The following is a 20153-nucleotide window of genomic DNA, read 5'->3' as shown; positions in this document are numbered from 1 at the left end:
TTATATTGTGCATGTTTTTGCGCACATTTCCATATATAAACCTTTTTAAAAAAAAAGCGTAATATGAAAAGGCTCAAATATTAGGAGAATGTGACCTACTCGTTCCGAGATTTTCGGCCGAAAATCGTCGCGGCGGGAGGGGTAAAAAAATATTTTTTTCAAAAATTCACCAGAAATCGAGATATTGTTCTAGAGACTTGCCAATATGTTTTAAAATGAAGATAAATGATTGAATATTACTAGACTGTAAGATTTTTGTTTTATGTTATAAAATGCGTTTTTTGACCTTTCTTCGGTTGAGTCAAAGTTGACCGATCGTAGTTTTTTTCGTACTTATCGTACTTTATATGCAAAATATTTCAAAAATGATAAATGCTACAACCTTCCAATATTTTTTGTTATATTGTGCATGTTTTTGCGCACATTTCCATATATAAAACTATAAAATAAGCGTAATATGAAAAGGTACAAATATTAGGAGAATGTGACCTACGCGTTTCCCGAGATTTTCGGCCGAGAATCGGCGCGCGGACGGAATAAAAATATTTTTTTTGCAAATATTCACCATAAATCGATATATTGTTCTAGAGACTTGCAATTTGTTTTAAAAGTGAAGGTAAATGATTGAATATTACTAGACTGTAAGTAATTTGCTTACCCCCCAAAAAAAATATAATAATATATATATATATATATATATATATCTATATATGATATATTATATATATATATATATATTATATAATCTATATCTATATCTATATATATATATAAATATATATATATATATATATATTATATATATATATATATATATATATATATAGTATATATATATATATTATAGATATAGATTATATATATATATATATATATATATATATATATATATATATATATATAATATAATTTTTTTTATACGTAAAATATATATTACATTCTTCGATTCTGGTACCAATACATAAATAAAAGGAATGCAGGTGACATCTCTTTCGCATACAATGAAATGTCTTATTATTATTTTTATCATGCACACATTCAGACATATAAAAAATTGTAATAAATATAAAACTAAATATAAAATAAATGCAGAATACTCACTCGTAATCCTGACTCTTCGTTCTATCTGTTTTCTCCCTCCTCCATTGAAGAGTCTTGCATTTTTTCCACTCGACATGACGAGGTACAGGTGGTGAGGAGGGAGACGCGCGCCCTTACTGCTGATGGGACCCGGCGGCCCCGTGCGCCCTCCGCTGTCGGTTTAGGGGGCGCGCTCCAATACATGACCTTAGTGATACTTTCGGTCACACTCCCCTATCCTGCAAAGAGCAACTTTGCAGAGACGACAGAAGAACCGGGTGTCTCTCCTTCTGCCATTCATATGGCACACCCGCACCGTTTCGCCTTCGCCCTTCTAAGGGCATCCAGTGTGTTTCCCCTGGCTGCAGCCGACACGCAGGGTCCACTACCCGACGAGAAGCGGTGATGGCGGGGCCGGCAGCAAGAGGGGCGTCGTCAGCAGGGGCGTCGTCAGCAGGGGCGGCGACAGCAGGGGCGTCGTCAGCAGGGGCGGCGGCAGCAGGGGCGGCGGCAGCAGGTGGTGGCAGCAGCAGGGGCGTCGTCAGCAGGGGCGTCGTCAGCAGGGGCGTCGTCAGCAGGGACGGCGGCAGCAGGGGCGGCGGCAGGTCGAGCGAAGTTGGCCCTCCTATCTGCCCTTTCCTCTAGGGGCAGATCTGCAGCTCGGGGCAGGGGGTCAGTTATGGAAGGCCACTCATCGGGATCGAAGTTGATGAGGCATTCCCGGCTACCTCTAGGAACTGTACGTGGGTCAACCTCGGAAGATTGTCACCGCGGTACCCACAGTACAGTATGTAGGCATTTTGGAGGGCCAACTGAAGGATGTATTTGAGGAGCTTCTGTGTCCACCTTCTGGTTCTCCTGGCGAAGGGATAGTACTGGATGAGCTGATCAAAGAGATCAACTCCTCCCATGTGCCTGTTGTAGTGCCCAATGACAGTAGGCCGCTCGGTACGAAACTCCTCAAACACAACTCGGCCCTGTCGACGTGTCTTCTTCCGCTGTACGATCTCTTCTTTTGGATGGGTTCATGACTCGTCGTAATCATGGGGGACGAGTCGGACACCCTTCCAACAGATGACGAAGACAGCGCCCTTCCGCCGCCACTCTGTCTCTCCTCTTGCCAGGTGTTGCGGATGACTAGCGAACCTCTTGAGGACATTCGGGGGCCCACGCACCAACGAAGGGTACCACTGACGTGAACACCTGCTTCATACAGTCCTGGGCCAGGGGATACCGAGTTATAATAATTATCCATAAACAGGTGATATCCCTGGTTACGGAAACGTCCCCACAGGTTGAATACAGTGTCACGCAGCGTGGAGAATACCCTGGTATACACTGAAAAGTCCACAAACGTATCCAGTGTTGGCCTCGGTAATGAGAAAGAATTCACACCATATTTCTTTGGCTTCTTGGGGTTATACACTTTTATACAAGACGTCCTTTGTAGGCATCATCCCTCATCCAAAGACAGGTTCTTTCCAGGAATCACGAGATTACTACACCGCTCACGGATATAATCCAACACTGTACGCACTAAAATGAGGCGATCACTGTTATTCCGGGGTATGGCCCTTCGGTTGAAGGCGTTTGAAGTACCTGTCCATCGCCAGGAAATTATCACGGGACATAACGCCAGGCACATTCGGCATACATAAAAAATAACTTCTCTTCCAATATTGCCTGACGTCGATAGCAGGTGTCAAACCAAAATAAATGTGGAGCCCCCAAAAAAATGTGCCATGTCAATGAGGTTGCAACCCCGCCAGTAATACGACAAGGTTGTCTTCAGCTCATACGGCAGTACCGAGCGTAGTCCACCGTCTCGTGTACCAGGTATTTCCAGCAATTCCCGCGTCAGGAAAAGCTGGATGAAATCCCAAAACAGTCAGGGGTACTGGTACGTCATCCCAGGGGGTTGCCGTGAAGGGGTGCATGTTAGGAGGGGTGGGGTCCTCCGTCCACCCCTCGTCACTCTCCCGACGACCGACCTTCACCTGGCTGGCGCGACGAGCCGACCTTCTACGTGCCCGTGCGCGCGCACGCGCACGGGTCGCGGGCACGATGCACACTACCCCCCCCCCCCCCGTTGGCCCATCACCCTCACTAGGCCCTCACTTTCTGTATCGTCCTCTGCGATAAAACTTGAGCCCGTATCCCCACCCTCCCCCTCCCCCTCCCCCTCAGATTCCCCCTCGTATGCACTGAATTCGAGCTCACTTTCGGGATGTGAGCCTCGAACGGACATTGGGGCAAATATTCATCCTCACTTTCATCGGGACTGATGTCCTCATCACTCGATGACCATCCGCCATCAAAATGAGGACTTGCGACATGTTCCCGATCAAGCTCCGAAAGATATTCGTCTATGTCCCTTGGTTGGAGGCCTCCCAAATGCCTACGAATGCCCCTAAGGACGCCCACATGCTTTCTAGGGGTAACCAAAGGCAAACGATGTGTTCCCGAAACACTTTCAGCCACACGTGGCCACACAGAACGGCCTTGAGGCGCGGGGGTCATGCTGGGTGCTTGGCCCCTCGCCAGCATCCATGTCCAAAACTCGCCTTACACGATCCCTTCCGACGGGTAAAACGCGCCTTTCACGGTCACACGTCGTTGAGACATATCTAGGAATGTCTTGTAGCAATACAAATGCTCAAAGTCTCGCAACAAGTCCAGAAAAAACACCGCTTTTCACGAAAGATCGCTCTCGGATGGTGCGCTACTGATGCTGGCTGGAGCGAGAAGAAGGGATATCGCGCATGCGCACCTGGGTCACGCTTCAAAACAAAACAAGGCCTTGATCCGTGGACTCCCAGCATTCCCCAAGGCGCGTATTCAAAAGTTTTAGGCTGGTAGGCCTATAAGTATTTTTGTTTTTTCCGCGAATTTTAAAAAAAACTTTTGTATGTCGACGTTAAAATACGTCCAGTCGGCACCCGACAGACAATTTATCTCGACGTAAAATACGTCCAGTCAGCGTTTTAAGGGTTAAGTATTCTGAAAGGTCCTATTTAGTTTATTCCTTCCTTGAGTCAGTATTTGCCGTTTTTTAGGTATAAATATGGATTCTCGGTCGGAAGCATGGCGGCATTGTTCTGCCTCGTGGCGGGTTCGTTCTCGGTCTCCCATACCTGGAACCTTCCCTTTATTCTATGCGTCTCTAGACCTTTTTATGATTATTATTCACTAGGGGATCTAGCCTGCATTGGTTTTATGTCATGCATGCATGTCTTTCTATACCTTACGTAGGCATTATCTCTTCCATCCAGACCCTAGCCATAGCTCTTAGTATCGGCCCAGGCTAGCTTTGAGTGGTAGACTTTCTTTCGGGTTAGTCGTACACTCCTGGATTTTTTCTCTTACTATATTTATTTCCCCTGCTTTTGTGTTATTTTAATTATTTTAATTATTTTATTTGGTTTTGGTTAGCCTGGGGCATCTGGTACGTTATCTTAGCCTAGGTTTATGGTATCATGGTCCCCATTAGTTTTGTTGCTTCCTTATTATCAGTTTTTTTGCATCAGCTGTTGCATCTTGCTGATCAGTTTGGTTGCATTAACCTAGGCTATCGATTTTGTTGTTTATATCGTGTTATCGTATCGTGGTCACCCTGTGATCACGGTACAGCCAGACACCCGTCCCAGTCACCCTGCCCTCCTCCCGCTCTCCCATAGAGTTGGGGGAGGGAGGTCTGTCCTTGCTCGCTCCAACCGGGCCTGTCTCCCTCCCTCCCTACGCGGAGGGAGTAGGGGAGGCTGGACAGACACTGGACTGGGAGTGACCTTGTCTCTCTGCTTCACGGTGCTCCGTTGTGGCGAAGTGGGGGGGTTGGCCTCCCCCCTCCTTTGTTGCTCCGTCGCTCGCTGTAGGCTCGAGTTTCTGTTTCGCCCTCTCGGCCCCCTACCCCGTGGTTGTCGGTGCTGCCTGTTTTCTTTCCCGGAGCCCCCGGTCGATTGCGAGGGAGGGAGCTAGCTTAACCCCACGCCCTACTGGGCGGACCTCAGGCATACAGTCGGTCCCTTTCCTTTGACCTTGAACCAATCCCAGTCTCTCCGGCGCAACCGGCGGAGACGGACACCACCGCGATTCGGAATTGTCTTCCGGAATTTTGTGCTATTTTATGCTTAAGTTAATCATAGGTTTTATTGATAAGTTATCTTAAGCTGGGTCCCTCCCTTGCCCTCTGTTTCCTACTTTCGGCTCACACCGAGCTATAATATTGCCTATTAAGGCGGTAGGGGGAGGGGGGGTTATGCCCAAAATGTCAGTCCGGCATGCAACGGAGTTTCTAGAGTAGCCCTGTAAGTGTTATAATGATACTCATGTATCCTTCCACTTACAGACTACCAACTGTGAGCAACCAGGATGCAACGCCATTGCTCCAGTACCCCTGTGGACATGAAGTCTGCAGGTCCCATGCTCCGTGCGCGACTCCTCACGAATCTGCAGGTCTGGTTCCACGAAACGTGTACGATCTGCTATGATCTTGTGAGTCAGTTTTGGACGGGGTAAGTATTTCCAGCTGTATATATAGCATGTAAATACTGCAATTATATCTTAAGTTTAGTTTCACTATATCTTTTAAGCTTAAGTTCTCCATATTTTGTGAAATATATGCCCAAAATGTGTAGGCTTAAGGCTCTATTTTAGTCTAAGGTTAAACCTCAACTTTAAACTAAAAACTAATACACCCTCTCTTACAGGCTGCCGCTGTTCAGAGAGACCGCCCTTGCAACCTTGAGGGCTTGGGTCGGCGGCTTCGGCAAAGAACGCGCCAAGGGACAGCCCTACATTCTAGAAAAGAGGATGGTTGTCCTGCTGTTCCCCGGCGGCAAGTCGACGGGGTACGTCGACCCGGCGGAGGCAGCCCCGACGATGACGGCAATCCAGCGGCAGGTCGCCGCATGTATGAAGGAACCAGGCCAGGATATCTCAGTGAAGTCGCGACGTTGGACCTAAATGTGGAAACCGTGGTAGGTGTGGACGACCTGTTGGTCGGATTGTAGGTACGTTGGACGCTCAAGGGCTTCCCTTGGGCGCCTCGGATCTTCTTCTCGCTATATCTACTGCTTCCTTCCAAGGCTTTACAGGAGCTGAGCTCCAGTATTCTACGCCTAGCGCTTCTGTGAAACCCAAGGTGAAGGGACACAGAGCGCAGAAAACCCTAACGAAGGCGTCGTCGTCGTCCAAAAAGACTTCGTCGGCGTCATCGTCTCGTCATCGTCATCGTCTTCGGCTTCAAATCCCGGAGCAGAGAAGGGTAAATCTTCTGCTTCAGGCTCTAGGTCCTCCAAGAGCAAGTCCTCCAAGGAGAGGCCCCGTACTCCGGCGGAGTCAACGGTCTCTCCTCCTCCTGAGGTACCTCTACCGAGTTACCCTTCCACCTCTGCATCGGCTCCGGCCTTTGATCCCAACACTTTCTCCGTTGGGATGATGCAGCAGATGGGGGACTTGGTAGGCTCTTTGAGGAACAGTATGGAGCAGATGTTCTCCCAGTTATCCGACAGGATCACGACACAGGAGAACATAATATCCGGGTTCAACCAGGCCCCTCAAGCTACTCCTCCGGCACCTGGTGTTGGTCTAGTTCAGCTTCCTCCCCGAAGTGCGGTACTCGAAGGATTGAAGACTTCGAGTTCTATCCGGAGAACCTTCAAACGCCGTTCATTGGCTACGCCAGACTAACGGAGGCAGCTATGACTAGGGAGGATAAGGTCCCGAGGGAGACAGTGCTGTACTCCCGGGACCAGGCTCAAAGGGAGTGGCCTTCGGTGTCTAGAGGAGATGGACTGCTCGAACACTCAGGATTCAGGCTTTCCAGAGTCCCTTCACCATCCTTTACGATGGGAGGAAGAGCTCCCTCTCCCCTTCTTAACGAAGAATCGCCACTGTCACCATCCCAGCTGGCTTGGAAGGGAGAACCCTTGCCTCAGTTAAGGGAAGCAGATCCCACTTCTCCTGCTCCCTTCGCTTGGAGATTTGTGGGAGGATCTGCCAAACACCTTCTCGGCAGGTAAGCTCAAACCGGACTGCGCCATGGACCAGTTCGGCGAGAAGCTACCAAGACTTCCTGATAGCCTCATTCAAGCTGAGTTTGAGGCCAAGTCTAGGCTTGCTAGGTCGATGAACACCATGGCAATGACAGAAGTAGCGGCTATTTCCTATGCTTCAGAGCCGCTCTCAAGTTATTGACAAGTCACAGACTTATACAGTCCAATCGGACCTGTACGAGTTTGTGACAGCCAGAGTCAATTGCCGAAAGCATGTCCTCCAGGAAGCAACTATTCGGCATGAGCCGAATAAGCTGCTTTCCTCAAACATCTGGGGGGCAGACCTCTTCCCAGAAGCAATGGTCAAGGAGGTCCAAAATGAGGCAACAAGGCTCAATCAGAGCCTCAAGGATAGTTGGGGCCTCACTGCTAAGAGGCGCCAAGATCAGTCTGCAGCAGGCAAGAAGCTGAAAAAGGCTAAATGATACCAGCCTTATCAAAAGAAGCCTCAACGTTTTAACCAAGCTGTGTCAGCTGTGCCGATTGTGCAATCAGGCCAGCCTTCTACCTCGAAGACTCCGGCTCAGCCCATTTACGTGATTCCCCTCAGGCTCAGGCTTCAACCTCCTACGCTGTTCTCCCCCCCAAGCCTTTAACCAGGGTTCGAGGGACAAGCCTTCCAACACTATGACCGGTTCGGCAGGGGAGGTAGAGCTAGGGGATCCTTTCGTCAGAGAGGATCAGGAAGGTCGCTCAACAGGGGAAAGCACTTCCGTGGAGGCCGCGGAGGTCACTCGACCCAGCAGCAGTGAGATCTCCAAGGTAGGAGGGAGGCTGTTTCTCTTCCGGCATTGGTGGGGATTCAGCAAATGGGCACAGAGCATTGTGTCGAAGGGCCTGGGTTGGAGTTGGATTGGAGACCCCCCTCCACCCAGACCATTCCTTCAACTTCCATCGAAAGAACTGACGGAGTATGCGGAGGAGCTCCTCCAGAAAGGAGCAATAGCGAGAGTCAACAGATTAAAGTTTCAGGGTCGCTTGTTCAGCGTACCAAAGAAAGGCTCATTAAAAAGAAGGGTAATCTTAGACTTGTCCCGCTTAAACTTGGCCATTCGCTGCGACAAGTTCAAAATGCTAACTATCTCGCAGGTGCGGACCTTACTTCCCCGAGGGGCTGTCACCACCTCTATCGATCTTACAGACGCATACTATCATATCCCTATTGCAAGACACTTTCGCCCTTACCTGGGCTTCAGACTAGGAGATCAAGCATTCTCCTTCAAGGTAGTTCCTTTCGGTCTGAATGTAGCACCCAGAATGTTCACGAAATTGGCGGAAGTAGTCGTTCAACAACTGAGGTCTCAAGGGATAATGGTAGTAGCGTACCTCGACGATTGGTTGATTTGGGCTCCAACAGTCGAGGAATGTCGCAAAGCCACAATGAAAGTCATTCAATTCCTGGAATATCTGGGGTTCCAGATAAACAGGACAAAGTCAAGACTCACTCCGGAGTCCAACTTTCAATGGCTGGGCATCCAATGGAATCTATCCTCCCATACTCTGTCGATTCCATCAGCCAAGAGGAAAGAAATAGCGAAGTCAGTGAAACAATTTCTAAAGTACAAATATGCTTCAAGGAGAAACCAGGAAAGAATCCTGGGTTCCCTCCAATTTGCCTCAGTGACAAACATCTTGATGAAAGCCAAACTGAAAGACTTAACCAGGATCTGGCGCTCGCGAGCAAATGTCAGATCCAGGGAAAAGCTATCAACAATACCACAGATTCTACGGAATCGTCTGCGCCCTTGGACAAAGTTAAAGAACCTGTCCATGTCAGTACCCCTTCAGTTTCCCCCTCCGGGAATCACTATCCACACAGACGCTTCATTAAGCGGCTGGGGAGGATATTCTCAGTTCAAGGAAAGTTCAGGGAACATGGTCACCCCAATTCCGCCAGCTTCACATAAATGTATTGGAAGCAATGGCAGTGTTCCTGACTCTGAAGAGGTTACGTCCGCCAAAGAACTCTCATATAAAGTTAGTTCTGGACAGCGCAGTGGTAGTTCATTGTATAAACAGGGGAGGCTCCAAGTCAAGACACCTGAATCATGTCATGGTAGCCATCTTTTCCCTGGCGGACAAGTTCAGTTGGCACCTCTCCTCCACCCATCTGGCCGGAGTGAGAAACGTCATAGCAGATGCTCTATCCCGTTCAGTTCCTCTGGAGTCGGAATGGTCACTGGACAACAGTTCGTTCCAATGGATTCTCCGGAGGGTACCAGGCCTGCAAGTAGATCTGTTTGCATCTCAAACGAACCACAAACTTCCCTGTTATGTGGCTCCCAACCTGGACCCTCTGGCCTATGCCACGGACGCCCTGTCCATAGATTGGAACAACTGGGAGAAGATTTGTCTTTCCTCCGGTGAATCTTCTCCTGAAAGTACTGAACAAACTCAGGATGTTCAAGGGTCAGGTAGCTCTAGTAGCTCCGGACTGGCCGAAGAGCAACTGGTACCCCTTGATCCTGGAATTGGGTCTTCGTCCTCTTCGAATTCCCAATCCCAGACTCTCCCAGTCAGTACAAATGAAGACTGTGTTCGCTTCCTCAGGAATTCTCAAAACCCTAACTTTATGGACTTCATGAAGTTTGCGGCCAAGAGAGAGATGCAAATATCGATCCACGAAATATCCTTTTCCTGGAATCGGATAAAAGAGATTCAACTTTAAGGCAGTATGACGCTGCAGTTAAAAAGTTGGCATCCTTCCTGAGGGAAGCAGACATTAAAATCATGACAATCAATTCAGCCATATCCTTTTTCAGATCCTTATTTGAAAAAGGGTTAGCAGCTAGTACTATTACGACAAACAAGTCAGCCGTGAAGAAGATTTTTCAATTGGGTTTGAACATAGACTTAACAGATTCTTACTTTTCGTCTATTCCCAAGGCTTGTGCTAGACTTAGACCTTCAGTAAGGCCTTCTTCAGTGTCATGGTTCTTAAATGATGTTCTAAAACTGGCTTCGGATACAAATAATACATGTTCATTTATAATGCTATTAAGAAAAACATTGTTTTTATTAAGCTTGGCTTCAGGAGCTAGAATTTCAGAACTGTCGGCGTTATCCAGAGATGCGGGTCATGTAGAATTTCTTCCTTCAGGAGAAGTTCTGCTTTCTCCGGATCGTAGCTTTTTAGCTAAGAATGAGGATCCTTTGTTGAGGTGGGAACCATGGAAGGTTATACCCCTTCCCCAAGATCTTTCTCTTTGTCCAGTAACGACCTTACGAGCCTTTCTGTCTAGGACATCCTCATCCTCTTCGGGTCCTCTCTTTAGAAGAGAAAAAGGTGGTACTTTATCAATTAAAGGTATTAGGCAACAGATCCTATACTTTATTACGCAAGCTAACCCTGAATCCTTCCCCAAGGCACACGATGTCAGGGCAGTAGCCACCTCAATCAATTACTTTCAACATATGAATTTTGATGATTTGAAAAAATATACTGGATGGAAATCGCTGACAGTATTTAAGCGTCACTACTTAAAGTCTTTGGAATCGCTAAAATTTTCAGCAGTTGCAGCGGGTAACATAGTTTCCCCTGACTCTGCTCAGTAGTTTAGTTGAAGATCCAGATCTCCTTTCTACCTATCTCAGCCAACAGTTTGTCTAGCCTACCATGTTCATCTACGTTTGCCCTTGAGTCTTAGCTGCTCTTGTGATGGTTTAGTGGGTGTCCCTTATTTTTTTGCTAGGGTCACCCACAATTGATTGTACATACTGATCTTTAGGATGTGGTCCCCATATTTTTATGCTAGGGTGCCACATCCCTATTAACAATGGTTATTGTATTGATTATTAATATCTATGAAACTTATTTTGGTGTGTCTTTAGTTTAAGTTTGCTCACACACACATGCTTTAATACAATTACTGCTAATGTTTATTAATACTTACTTAGTGTGTTTTAAACTATGATTGTCACACACATGTTTATTTCAAATTCAACCTATAACTGGTGTAAGACTTTGTATATATGTTAGCTATAAGTTACTTTTAAGTATTGTTCTTTATCCAGATTGTATGAACAATTGTATAAATATTTTCTTACAATTATAGTATATAGTTGAATTTTAAGTTTTATTGAGATCTTCTTTATTTCAATCTTGTGCTAATTCTCTGGTACAATTTCGCGCAGCGACACGAACTGAGCCCAGAAAAAGGATTTTGACGTAGGAAAAATCTATTTCTGGGCGATTGGTTCGTGTCACCCAGCGAAATAATCCTTTAATTCATTATTTCTTAGGTAAATGATCTAACAAATACCAGAGAATAAACAAAATAAAGAAAAGGTCAGTATAACTGACTCGCTCACCCACAAGGAGGGCGTCGGTATGAACACTAGGGCGAGTGAGACCACTACCACGAACTTCTTGTCAATTAGAAATTTCCCACAACAAAATCCCTCAAGAAGAGAGCCGACCCACAGAATGGGGCAGCAACTACTACTACTACAACCCACGCTTAGGTGACTGCCGCGCCTCTGGTGGCCATCCTGAAGTTAGCAATCAATCTTGAGCGAAGGGTTGGGAAGAGGTGGGATTTCGCTGGGTGACACGAACCAATCGCCCAGAAATAGATTTTTCCTACGTCAAAATCCTTTTTTACCTCCATCGTGATGACCTTCCTCTTCTTGGATGAACTATCATCGGAGGAAGTACTTTGGCGTTTAGGAGCCATTGTAAATTCGTGAAAATGGCAAGGAAAATCAGCAACGTATTAGCACACAACCGACTGAACTTCAGGCAGGCACGCGATTGAATTGGCGTTGTTTGGTATTGTTACGCTTAGCGTCCTCGACCGTTCGAGGTCGTTGTTCGGTCAATTTACCATACAGTTTAATAGCGTAAATTAATTTATGCGCCTCCGCTCAAAACTAGTTCTGCGTATGAGGTATCGTTAAAAAGCATAACAAAACGTCGTAACCTTGGAATTTGCATTGTAATCTAACCAGAAACTTAGTTTTTTTAATTATGTACTGGAAACAAGCAATGATTTTTTCATTATTTGCGCTTTTGGACTGTTTTAAACTGCGCATCCCAAGCTAGTGTATTCATTCGCCCGCAAACTAGTTCCGCATATGCGGCGTCACTAAAAAAATTTAAAAAATACGAAAAAAAAGTGTCGAAAATCATCATAACCTCAAAATTTTTGTTGTAATGTAACCAAAAACATATTTTTATTATATACTGTGCTAAACTATAAAGGATTTTTATCATAGCATGCGTTTTTTAAAAGCGTCGTTAACTCGGAGCGTCGGAAGCGTCAGCGTCGTAACCTCGGAACAAGCGTCGTAACCCAGGACGGATTTTCCATTGAATATTTAAGAAAAAGCTTCGTAACCTTGGAACGTCGTAAGCCGGGGACCGCCTGTACTTGCCTGTCGAGAGAGAGTGAGAGAGACTGCTAAGTCTCAAACACACTGTTATTTGCTCTTTTGCGAATCTTAAAGTAAAACAAGGGACTGTCTCCTTCGTTCATTATATGCCCTGTTCTCTTACAATTAAAACGATTTATCCCGACTGTATTATTACTAAGTACATTTACTTGCTGTGGTTTATTTTCATTTTGTGCATTTAGACATGTTTCTTAACTTGTTTATATATGTCTAGCTCTGTACTGTCAGTCTTTAATTTATCATCAAAACACTGTCTTAAGGATTTTGGTAACATTGCTGATATGAGGGTTAAATATATGAGCCTGACAACATTTTTTTTTATTATTTTGGTACCGCTAACCCATCCTGACTGATTGAATTGATCCATGTATTCACTCAGACGGTCTGCAATCAGTGCCGCCTGGTCAACTAAGCTAAGATTAGTCATGGAGATGATCTTGTGTATGTTTCTCAGATCCAGGATTCAACACCCTGAGTTAAGAAACCATTAACACGCCCTTGGAATGGGACTATGGCAGATCTCGCATTAACTAAAGTTACAACAGGATTACTGAATGAAGTAGCTGTGGATGCCCCTGAGGAAGCTTGTTTTCTTACGATCAGTACGTTTATTAGCAACCCTATCAAAGTATAGACCCATCCACTGCACAAACGCATATACTATGTAAAAGCATGATGAAGGTGCAAAAACGATTGGATGTATTAAACATCGATAAAAAAGTTTTTTTTTAAATTCGCGGAAAAATACTTATAGGCCTACCGGGCAAAAACTTTTGAATCACGCGCCTTGGGGGATGCTAGGAGCTCACGGATCAAGGCGTTGTTTTGTTTACAATTGTTACGCAGGGGCGCAAGCGCGAATTTCTTTCTTATCGCACTAAAAAGTATCAGTGACACATCTCAGAAATTATTTCGTCACTTTGACATAATTTTTGCACCATTTTAAATTTGCCGTTAAATAAAGTTTTATATGTGAAAATGTGCGCAATTTCATATAGAATACAACAAAAAAATACTCATGATTGTAGCTTTTATCAGTTTTGAAATATTTTCATATAAATAATGACAAGTGCCAAAATTTAAACCTTCGTTCAACTTTGACTACCAAAATGGTCGAAAAACGCAATTATAAGCTAAAACTCTTATATTCTAGTAATATTCAATCATTTACCTTCATTTTGAAACAAATTGGACGTCTATAGCACAGTATTTCGATTTATGGTGAATTTGTGAAAAAAAAACTTTCCTTACGTCCGCGCGGTAACTCTTCCGATAAATTATTTCGTGCGATTGTCGTAATGTTTGCACCATTTTAAATTTGCCATTACATAAAGTTTTATATATGAAAATGTGCGCAATTTCGTGTAGAATACAACAAAAAGTGATTGAAGGTTGTAGCTTTTCTCATTTTCGAAATATTTGCATATATAAAAAAAAATCGACATTCGGTCAACTTTAACTCATCCAAAATGGTCAAAAACTGCAATTGTAAGCTAAAAATCTTACAGTATAGTAATATTCAATCATTTACCTTCATTTTGCAACAAATTGGAAGTCTCTAGCACAATATTTCGATTTATGGTGAATATATGAAAAAAACTTTTTTGTTACGTCCGTGCGGTAACTTCCGATAAATTTTTTCATGCGATTGTCGTAATGTTTGCACCATTTTAAAATAGCCGTTACATAAAGTTTTAAATATGGAAATGTGCGCAATTTCATGCACAATACAACTAAAAAAACCCATGGTTGTAGCTTTTATCAGTTTTGAAATATTTTCATATAAATAACGATATGTGCCAAAATTTCAACCTTCGGTCAACTTTGACTCTACCGAAATGGTCGAAAAACGCAATTGTAAGCTAAAACTCTTATATTATAGTAATATTCAATCATTTACTTTCATTTTGCAACAAATTGGAAGTCTCTAGCACAATATTTCGATTTATGAATTTATGAAAAAAAAAAAAAATTTTCCTTACGTCCGTGTGGTAACTTCTGAAAAAAATCAGAAATTTTTTTGTGCAATTGTCATAATGTTTGTACCATTTTAAATTAGCCGTTACATAAAGTTTTATATATGAAAATGTGCAAAATTTCATTTAGAATACAACAACAAATGATTGAAGGTTGTAGCTTTTCTCATTTTCGAAATATTTGCATATAAATCACGATAAATAAATAAAAAACCACGTTCGGTCAACTTTGACTCTACCAAAATAGTCAAAAAACGCAATTGTAAGGTAAAACTCTTACAGTCTAGTAATATTCAGTCATTTATCTTCATTTTGAAACAAATTCGAGGTCTCTAGCACAATATTTAGATTTATAGTGAATTAAAAAAAAAAAAACTTTCCTTCCCTCGGTGCGCGGATTCTCCGAAATGCGTACGTCACATTCTCCTAATATTTGCTTCATTTCATATTAGGCGTTTCATAGAGTTTTATATATGAAAATGTGCGCAATTTCATGTAGAATACAACAAAAAATAATTGAAGGTTGTAGCTTTTCTCATTTTTGAAATATTTGCGTATAAAAAAATATAAAAAAAAAAATTAGACATTTGGTCAACTTTAACTCGTCCGAAATAGTCAAAAACTGCAAAAGTAAGCTAAAGCTCTTACAGTATAGTAATATTCACTCATTTATCTTAATTTTGAAGCAAATTGGAAGTCTCTAGAACAATATTTAGATTTATGGTGAATTTTTGAAAAAAACATTTTTTTACGTCCATGCGTTACGAATTCATGCATCATTTTGTGATAATATTTTCTGTGTTGCTTTGATTGTTTTACAATGTGTTATATACCAAAATGATTGCAATTTAGTGTACAATACAACAACAACAAAATTAACTCGTTAGCTTTAACCGTTTTGCTCACAGCGCGATTTGAATACAATTATATATGAAATTTTGTTTTTGTTCTATCATATATTGCATTTTTTATATATGATAATTATATTTTTTTTCATTTCTGATGGTTGCATACTAAACTTCAGGCAATGAAAAAAAGGAGCCAAAAATGAACTCTTAATCTCAAAAACTAAGCGTGCTGTGATTTTTTGAAAAAAATATTTTTTCCGCTTTGGCGCTCACTCCGAGACCCCCTCGGCATACGGGAGACGATTTTTATTATACCCCTTCGGCGTAAGAGGGTTAATGCTCTCTCCTTCCTACCTGCCTCGCTCGTATTCCCTGCGAACCCTCCCTTTTCCGGGCCGGGCTGGTTTGTTTGCCATTCCGTCACTGGAACTTGTATATAACTTTGAGACCATATTGGTATCACTTACCTGTTCTGTACATACTTCATTGTATATTGCTTCAGATACCATTCCATTATATTGTTTTGTTATTACTAGTTTTAAGCTCTAGTTTAAGTCCTAGTTTTAATTAGTCAGTAAGTTGTCCGTCTTATTACGGCTCATTAAATTTATTCTTTGGTTGAACCTTAGGTTTCATTATCCCTTTTATATAATTTGTTTGGTATCTGGTAAGCTTGGATGGCAATTCTCAGATACTTTTTCACCGGCAGACACAGGTCGAACCCAGAAAAGGGATTTTGACAAAGGAAATATCTATTTCTGGGGGAAGACCTGTGTTGCCCGGTGAACCCATCCCTCTTTCTTTCCCCACCCTTTAGCCAGTCCAAGCTTGGGTGTTTATTCCAGGAATGAAGATGGCGGGCATGGTAGTAGTAGTTGTAGCGAGTGGAAGGTGAGGGGGGGGGTAGCCTTTGTAACGGCTCTTGCCTTGGGAGAGACTTTGAAAGGAATCCTCTAATTGGCAGAAGTCCTGTGAGAAGTGGCTTCCACCCGCCCTAGTGCTTATACCGACGCCCTTGGAGGTGATCGAGTTGAGGGTAGTAACTTCAGCATTCCATGCTAGCTTTTTCTCTGGTATATTTAGGATCTATTTTTACTTAGAAAAGTGAGCTACAGGAACTTTTCACCGGGTGACACAGGTCTTCCCCCAGAAATTGATTTTTCCTTTGTCAAAATCCCTTTTATGTACAGAGGGACTGTTGTCTATATATGCTTATGAATAGATGAAAACAAACCTAAGCTATTCCTAAGAAAATGGAAACATAGAAAGTTAATTTATTAGTTTGGTTAAACTCTGTATTTATATTTATGACTTCCACTTTACAAGTGTATATTTATGACTTCCATTCTTTACAAGTGCTGAGTGTCATTTAAGGTGTAAATATTAACAATGGTCTGTTACTATGCAAAACTATGTTTTGCTAGGAGATTTATCTGTGGTTATTAGGTACGGTTCTCTTTCAGAAAGTAGCAGAATAATTGACAATTTGAGTGAGAAGTAGTTTTGTGGATATTGAAGATTGATATCTGCTCTCATTGTGACAGAGAAGTAAAATAAAGTATGAGTTTTTATAGTTAAGAAACCATGAAGTCCATTTTTGAGTTGGTCATATTATTTTGATAACTTATTTCCAGGATTTGATAGACTGATGGAAAAGATTTGCGGAAGCAAAAGCATAAGAGATGTTATAGCTTTTCCCAAGAGCATGGAAGGCCGTTGTTTGATGTCTGGAGCTCCTGGCATGATTACTAAAGAGGAAGAACAGTTATACCATATATGTATAAAGCCTACATAGCAAGAGACTTTTTTACTGCCAAAGGTTATTTAATTTTTTTTTTTTTTAAATAAAGATACCTTTCATATTTAGTTTTTCATTTTAAGTACTTGGTAAAGGTATGTAGGAAATGTGTACTTCTTGTGTAGTTTTTAATTCAGGTAAGAGTTGAGGGAGCAATTGTAGTATGTTTAATCTTTAGTTGTTGGACCTCTTACAAGTGTAGTATAGTTCATAATGAGTTTGGGATAGTAGCACATATATTCTTTTACAATTGAAATTTATGAGTTATATATGATGATAGTATTTTACAAATGAAATTTATAACTGAGTTATATGTGGTTAGCATGTTGTATTCATCATTTCAGAGTTTAGAGTGATTTGTTATTTGTGACTAAAATGAATGTTATTTCAGATAAACATACAGTTTATCATATTAGAACACAAAAAGTTGATTTATCTGTTGATGCACTTGTAATTTAATTGAAGTAGCTACTTGCTGTCCCCTTAATATTTGTTTATTGTACGATTTTCAGGTATTGGAATGACTTTTTCGTAAGTTTAATTATTATTTAGCATTGTAAACTCATTTAATCACAGCACTGAGTCACACTTCTAGACTTCCACAAGGATGGCTTAAGTCATGGTAGCCTCTCCAGCCAAGACTTACCCTCTTTTGGAGTGCTTGGCTCCAAGTACAGGCAGTCCCTGGTTATCGATGGACTCGGTTAATGGTGATTTGGTTTTATGGGGCTTGTCTAGCGCCATAAAAAGCTGAGTTTCAGTTATTAGCACTATGAGGTTCTAATACTTAATAGAGTTATAGCCCCATAACATACCTAACAGAGGCGCCATTAACCAAAACTTAACGCCATAAATTGCCAAGTTTCAGTTCATGGCAGTTTTTGCTTATCAACACCCCACCAAGAATGGAACCCCCGCCGATTACTGGTGACTGTCTGTAATGATAATTGGAAATTGGAGAAATAAAAAGTTTATGAAGCTGGACAGCTGGGTGGGAAGACACCATATGGAAAGATAAAGGTTAAAGGGTAGAAATTAATGCAGGTGGAGCCTGAAAGGGTAATGCAAAAATCTTTAATGATATCCATTTTTCAAGATGGCAGCCAAAACCGGGATGATACAGGGGGCAAAATTGAGATGTTATTAAGTACCCTATTATGAAGCTGATAAAATAAATTGCAGCTTTCCGTAAATTTTTTCCTTTCTAAATCCCCATTTGACTGGCCTAGAGAGTGTTCACCCTAGTGTGAGCTTGGCCACATTCACATGGGATACGTTCCTGGGCATGCTGATAGATACGTAGCAGCAAGGGTCAAACCCTCGGATTTTCTTATCAGCAAGTTCAGGAAAGCAGCACAACAGTTCCTGTCTCGGCAGGAGCAGTCAGCTTGGCATTGGCAAGTCATGTTCGGTCACCTATCGTCATTGGAGAAGCTGGTCCCTCGTGGGTGGCTACACCTTGGTCTCTCCAGTGGAAACTAAGTGAATTTTGGTCACAGTCTCTTGACCTTCAATTCTTTCTTGGCCCCCTCTTGCAGGAGGTGAGAGAGGATTTAGACTGGTGGCTAGAGGACAGGAACCTCTTAATAGAGTAGATCTTCTTACTTCCCCTCCGGACATGCTTCTTTTCTCAGACGCATCGACTGAGGGATGGGCTACACACCTGGAGGAGTTGCTGACTGCAGAAGTGTGGAATTGTCACAAGAAGCACCTTCACATCAACATCCTTGAATTCAAGACAGCTTTCCTGGCCCTCCAAGAGTTCAGGATTGAGTGATGGGACACTGTGGTAATACTGATGAGTGACAATACCACAGTGGTGGCACATGTCAACAAGCAAGGGGGACTCTCATCCGTCTCACTCCACCGGTTGACAATGCAGGTGCATGAGTGAGCCATAGCCTACTCAGTAGAGCTCTCAGCCAGGTACATTCCAGGCAAGAGGAACGTAGTAGCTGATAAGCTAAGCTGCCAGAATCAAGTGATATGGACCGAGTGGTCCCTACACTTAGACCTAACAGAAAGGCTGTTCAATCTATGGGGGTGACCAGTCATAGACTTGTTCACCACCCAGTGCAACAGGAAGTTACAGACTTTCTGCTCCATTGTACCGGACCCATGGGTTGCTGCAGAGGACGCGTTCCAACAACCGTGGGACAACCTCGAAGTTTACGCCTTTCCCCTGTTTTGTCTGATTTGCAAGGTGATCACCCGAGTGCTGACCACCATGAATCTCAGGATGATTCTGGTGACTCGGTATCCTGACCTGGCTCTGCTCTCCAAGGCAACAAAAGCAGATTCCTCCCTAGCGCGACCTTCTGTGTTAGTCGCACATAGGCAGTGCTTTCCCTGTGTCCTCATGTTTGGTGGTTATCCACCATCTCTTGTGAGCGAGAGGCTTTTCTCACCGAGCAGCAACAGAGATGGGTGGATACCTCAGAGAGTCCTTTGCAGCAGTTTACCAGGGAAAATGGGCTGTCTCCTGTGGTTGGTGTTGTAGACGGGGGTTTCTCTGGTCAGAGCCACTCTTCAGCAGGTAGCAGACTTCATCTTCTTTCACCGAGAGAAGCTTCTCTCCATTTCTGCTGTAAAAGGCTATAGGGCTGCACTAGGCCTAGTCTTGAAGTGGAAGGTTGTAGATATCTCTTCCTCCCTAGAGATATCTTTGCTCACGAAAAGCTTCGAAAGATCTTGCTCACCCAGGGATCTCAGACCTCCTGCATGCGATGTTTTTCTCATGTTGCAGAGCCTGACTCGTGCACCGTATGAGCCCTTAAGAGAGTTGTCAAATAGGGATCTGATCTTCAAGACCGTTATCCTGCTTGTTATTCTGCTTGCCCTGGCATAGGTGAAGAGAGTTGGTGAACTGCATGGACTTTTCTTAGACTTAAAACACTCAATGGGATGGGGATTGGCTGTGTTCTATTTCATCCTGGACTTCATAGTGAAGACTCAGAACCCATTGATCCCTGATGCTAGGTTTGAGTCCTTTACAATCCCAACA

General features: G+C 43.2%; 1 protein-coding gene across 6 annotated transcripts in view; it reads left to right on the top strand.

The window, feature by feature from the left end:
- LOC135205631 (aspartate--tRNA ligase, mitochondrial-like) overlaps positions 1-20153 on the top strand; it is a 160516-nt gene that overhangs the window by 133342 nt on the left and 7021 nt on the right. For 2 of the 6 annotated variants that reach the window (XM_064236431.1, XM_064236428.1), the window contains exon 13: positions 16986-17219. In XM_064236431.1, the coding sequence (XP_064092501.1) occupies positions 16986-17146 (161 nt within the window). In that variant the 3' untranslated portion in view covers positions 17147-17219. Of the gene's footprint in view, positions 1-16985; positions 17223-20153 lie in introns of those variants that run through there. The other 4 variants (XM_064236434.1, XM_064236432.1, XM_064236430.1 and 1 more) reach the window with 3 other exon arrangements.

Source organism: Macrobrachium nipponense, chromosome 24 (assembly GCF_015104395.2).
Source record: "Macrobrachium nipponense isolate FS-2020 chromosome 24, ASM1510439v2, whole genome shotgun sequence".
NCBI lineage: Eukaryota > Metazoa > Arthropoda > Malacostraca > Decapoda > Palaemonidae > Macrobrachium > Macrobrachium nipponense.
The sequence above is the reverse complement of the archived record's forward strand: the minus strand, read 5'-3'. Positions and strand labels throughout refer to the sequence as shown.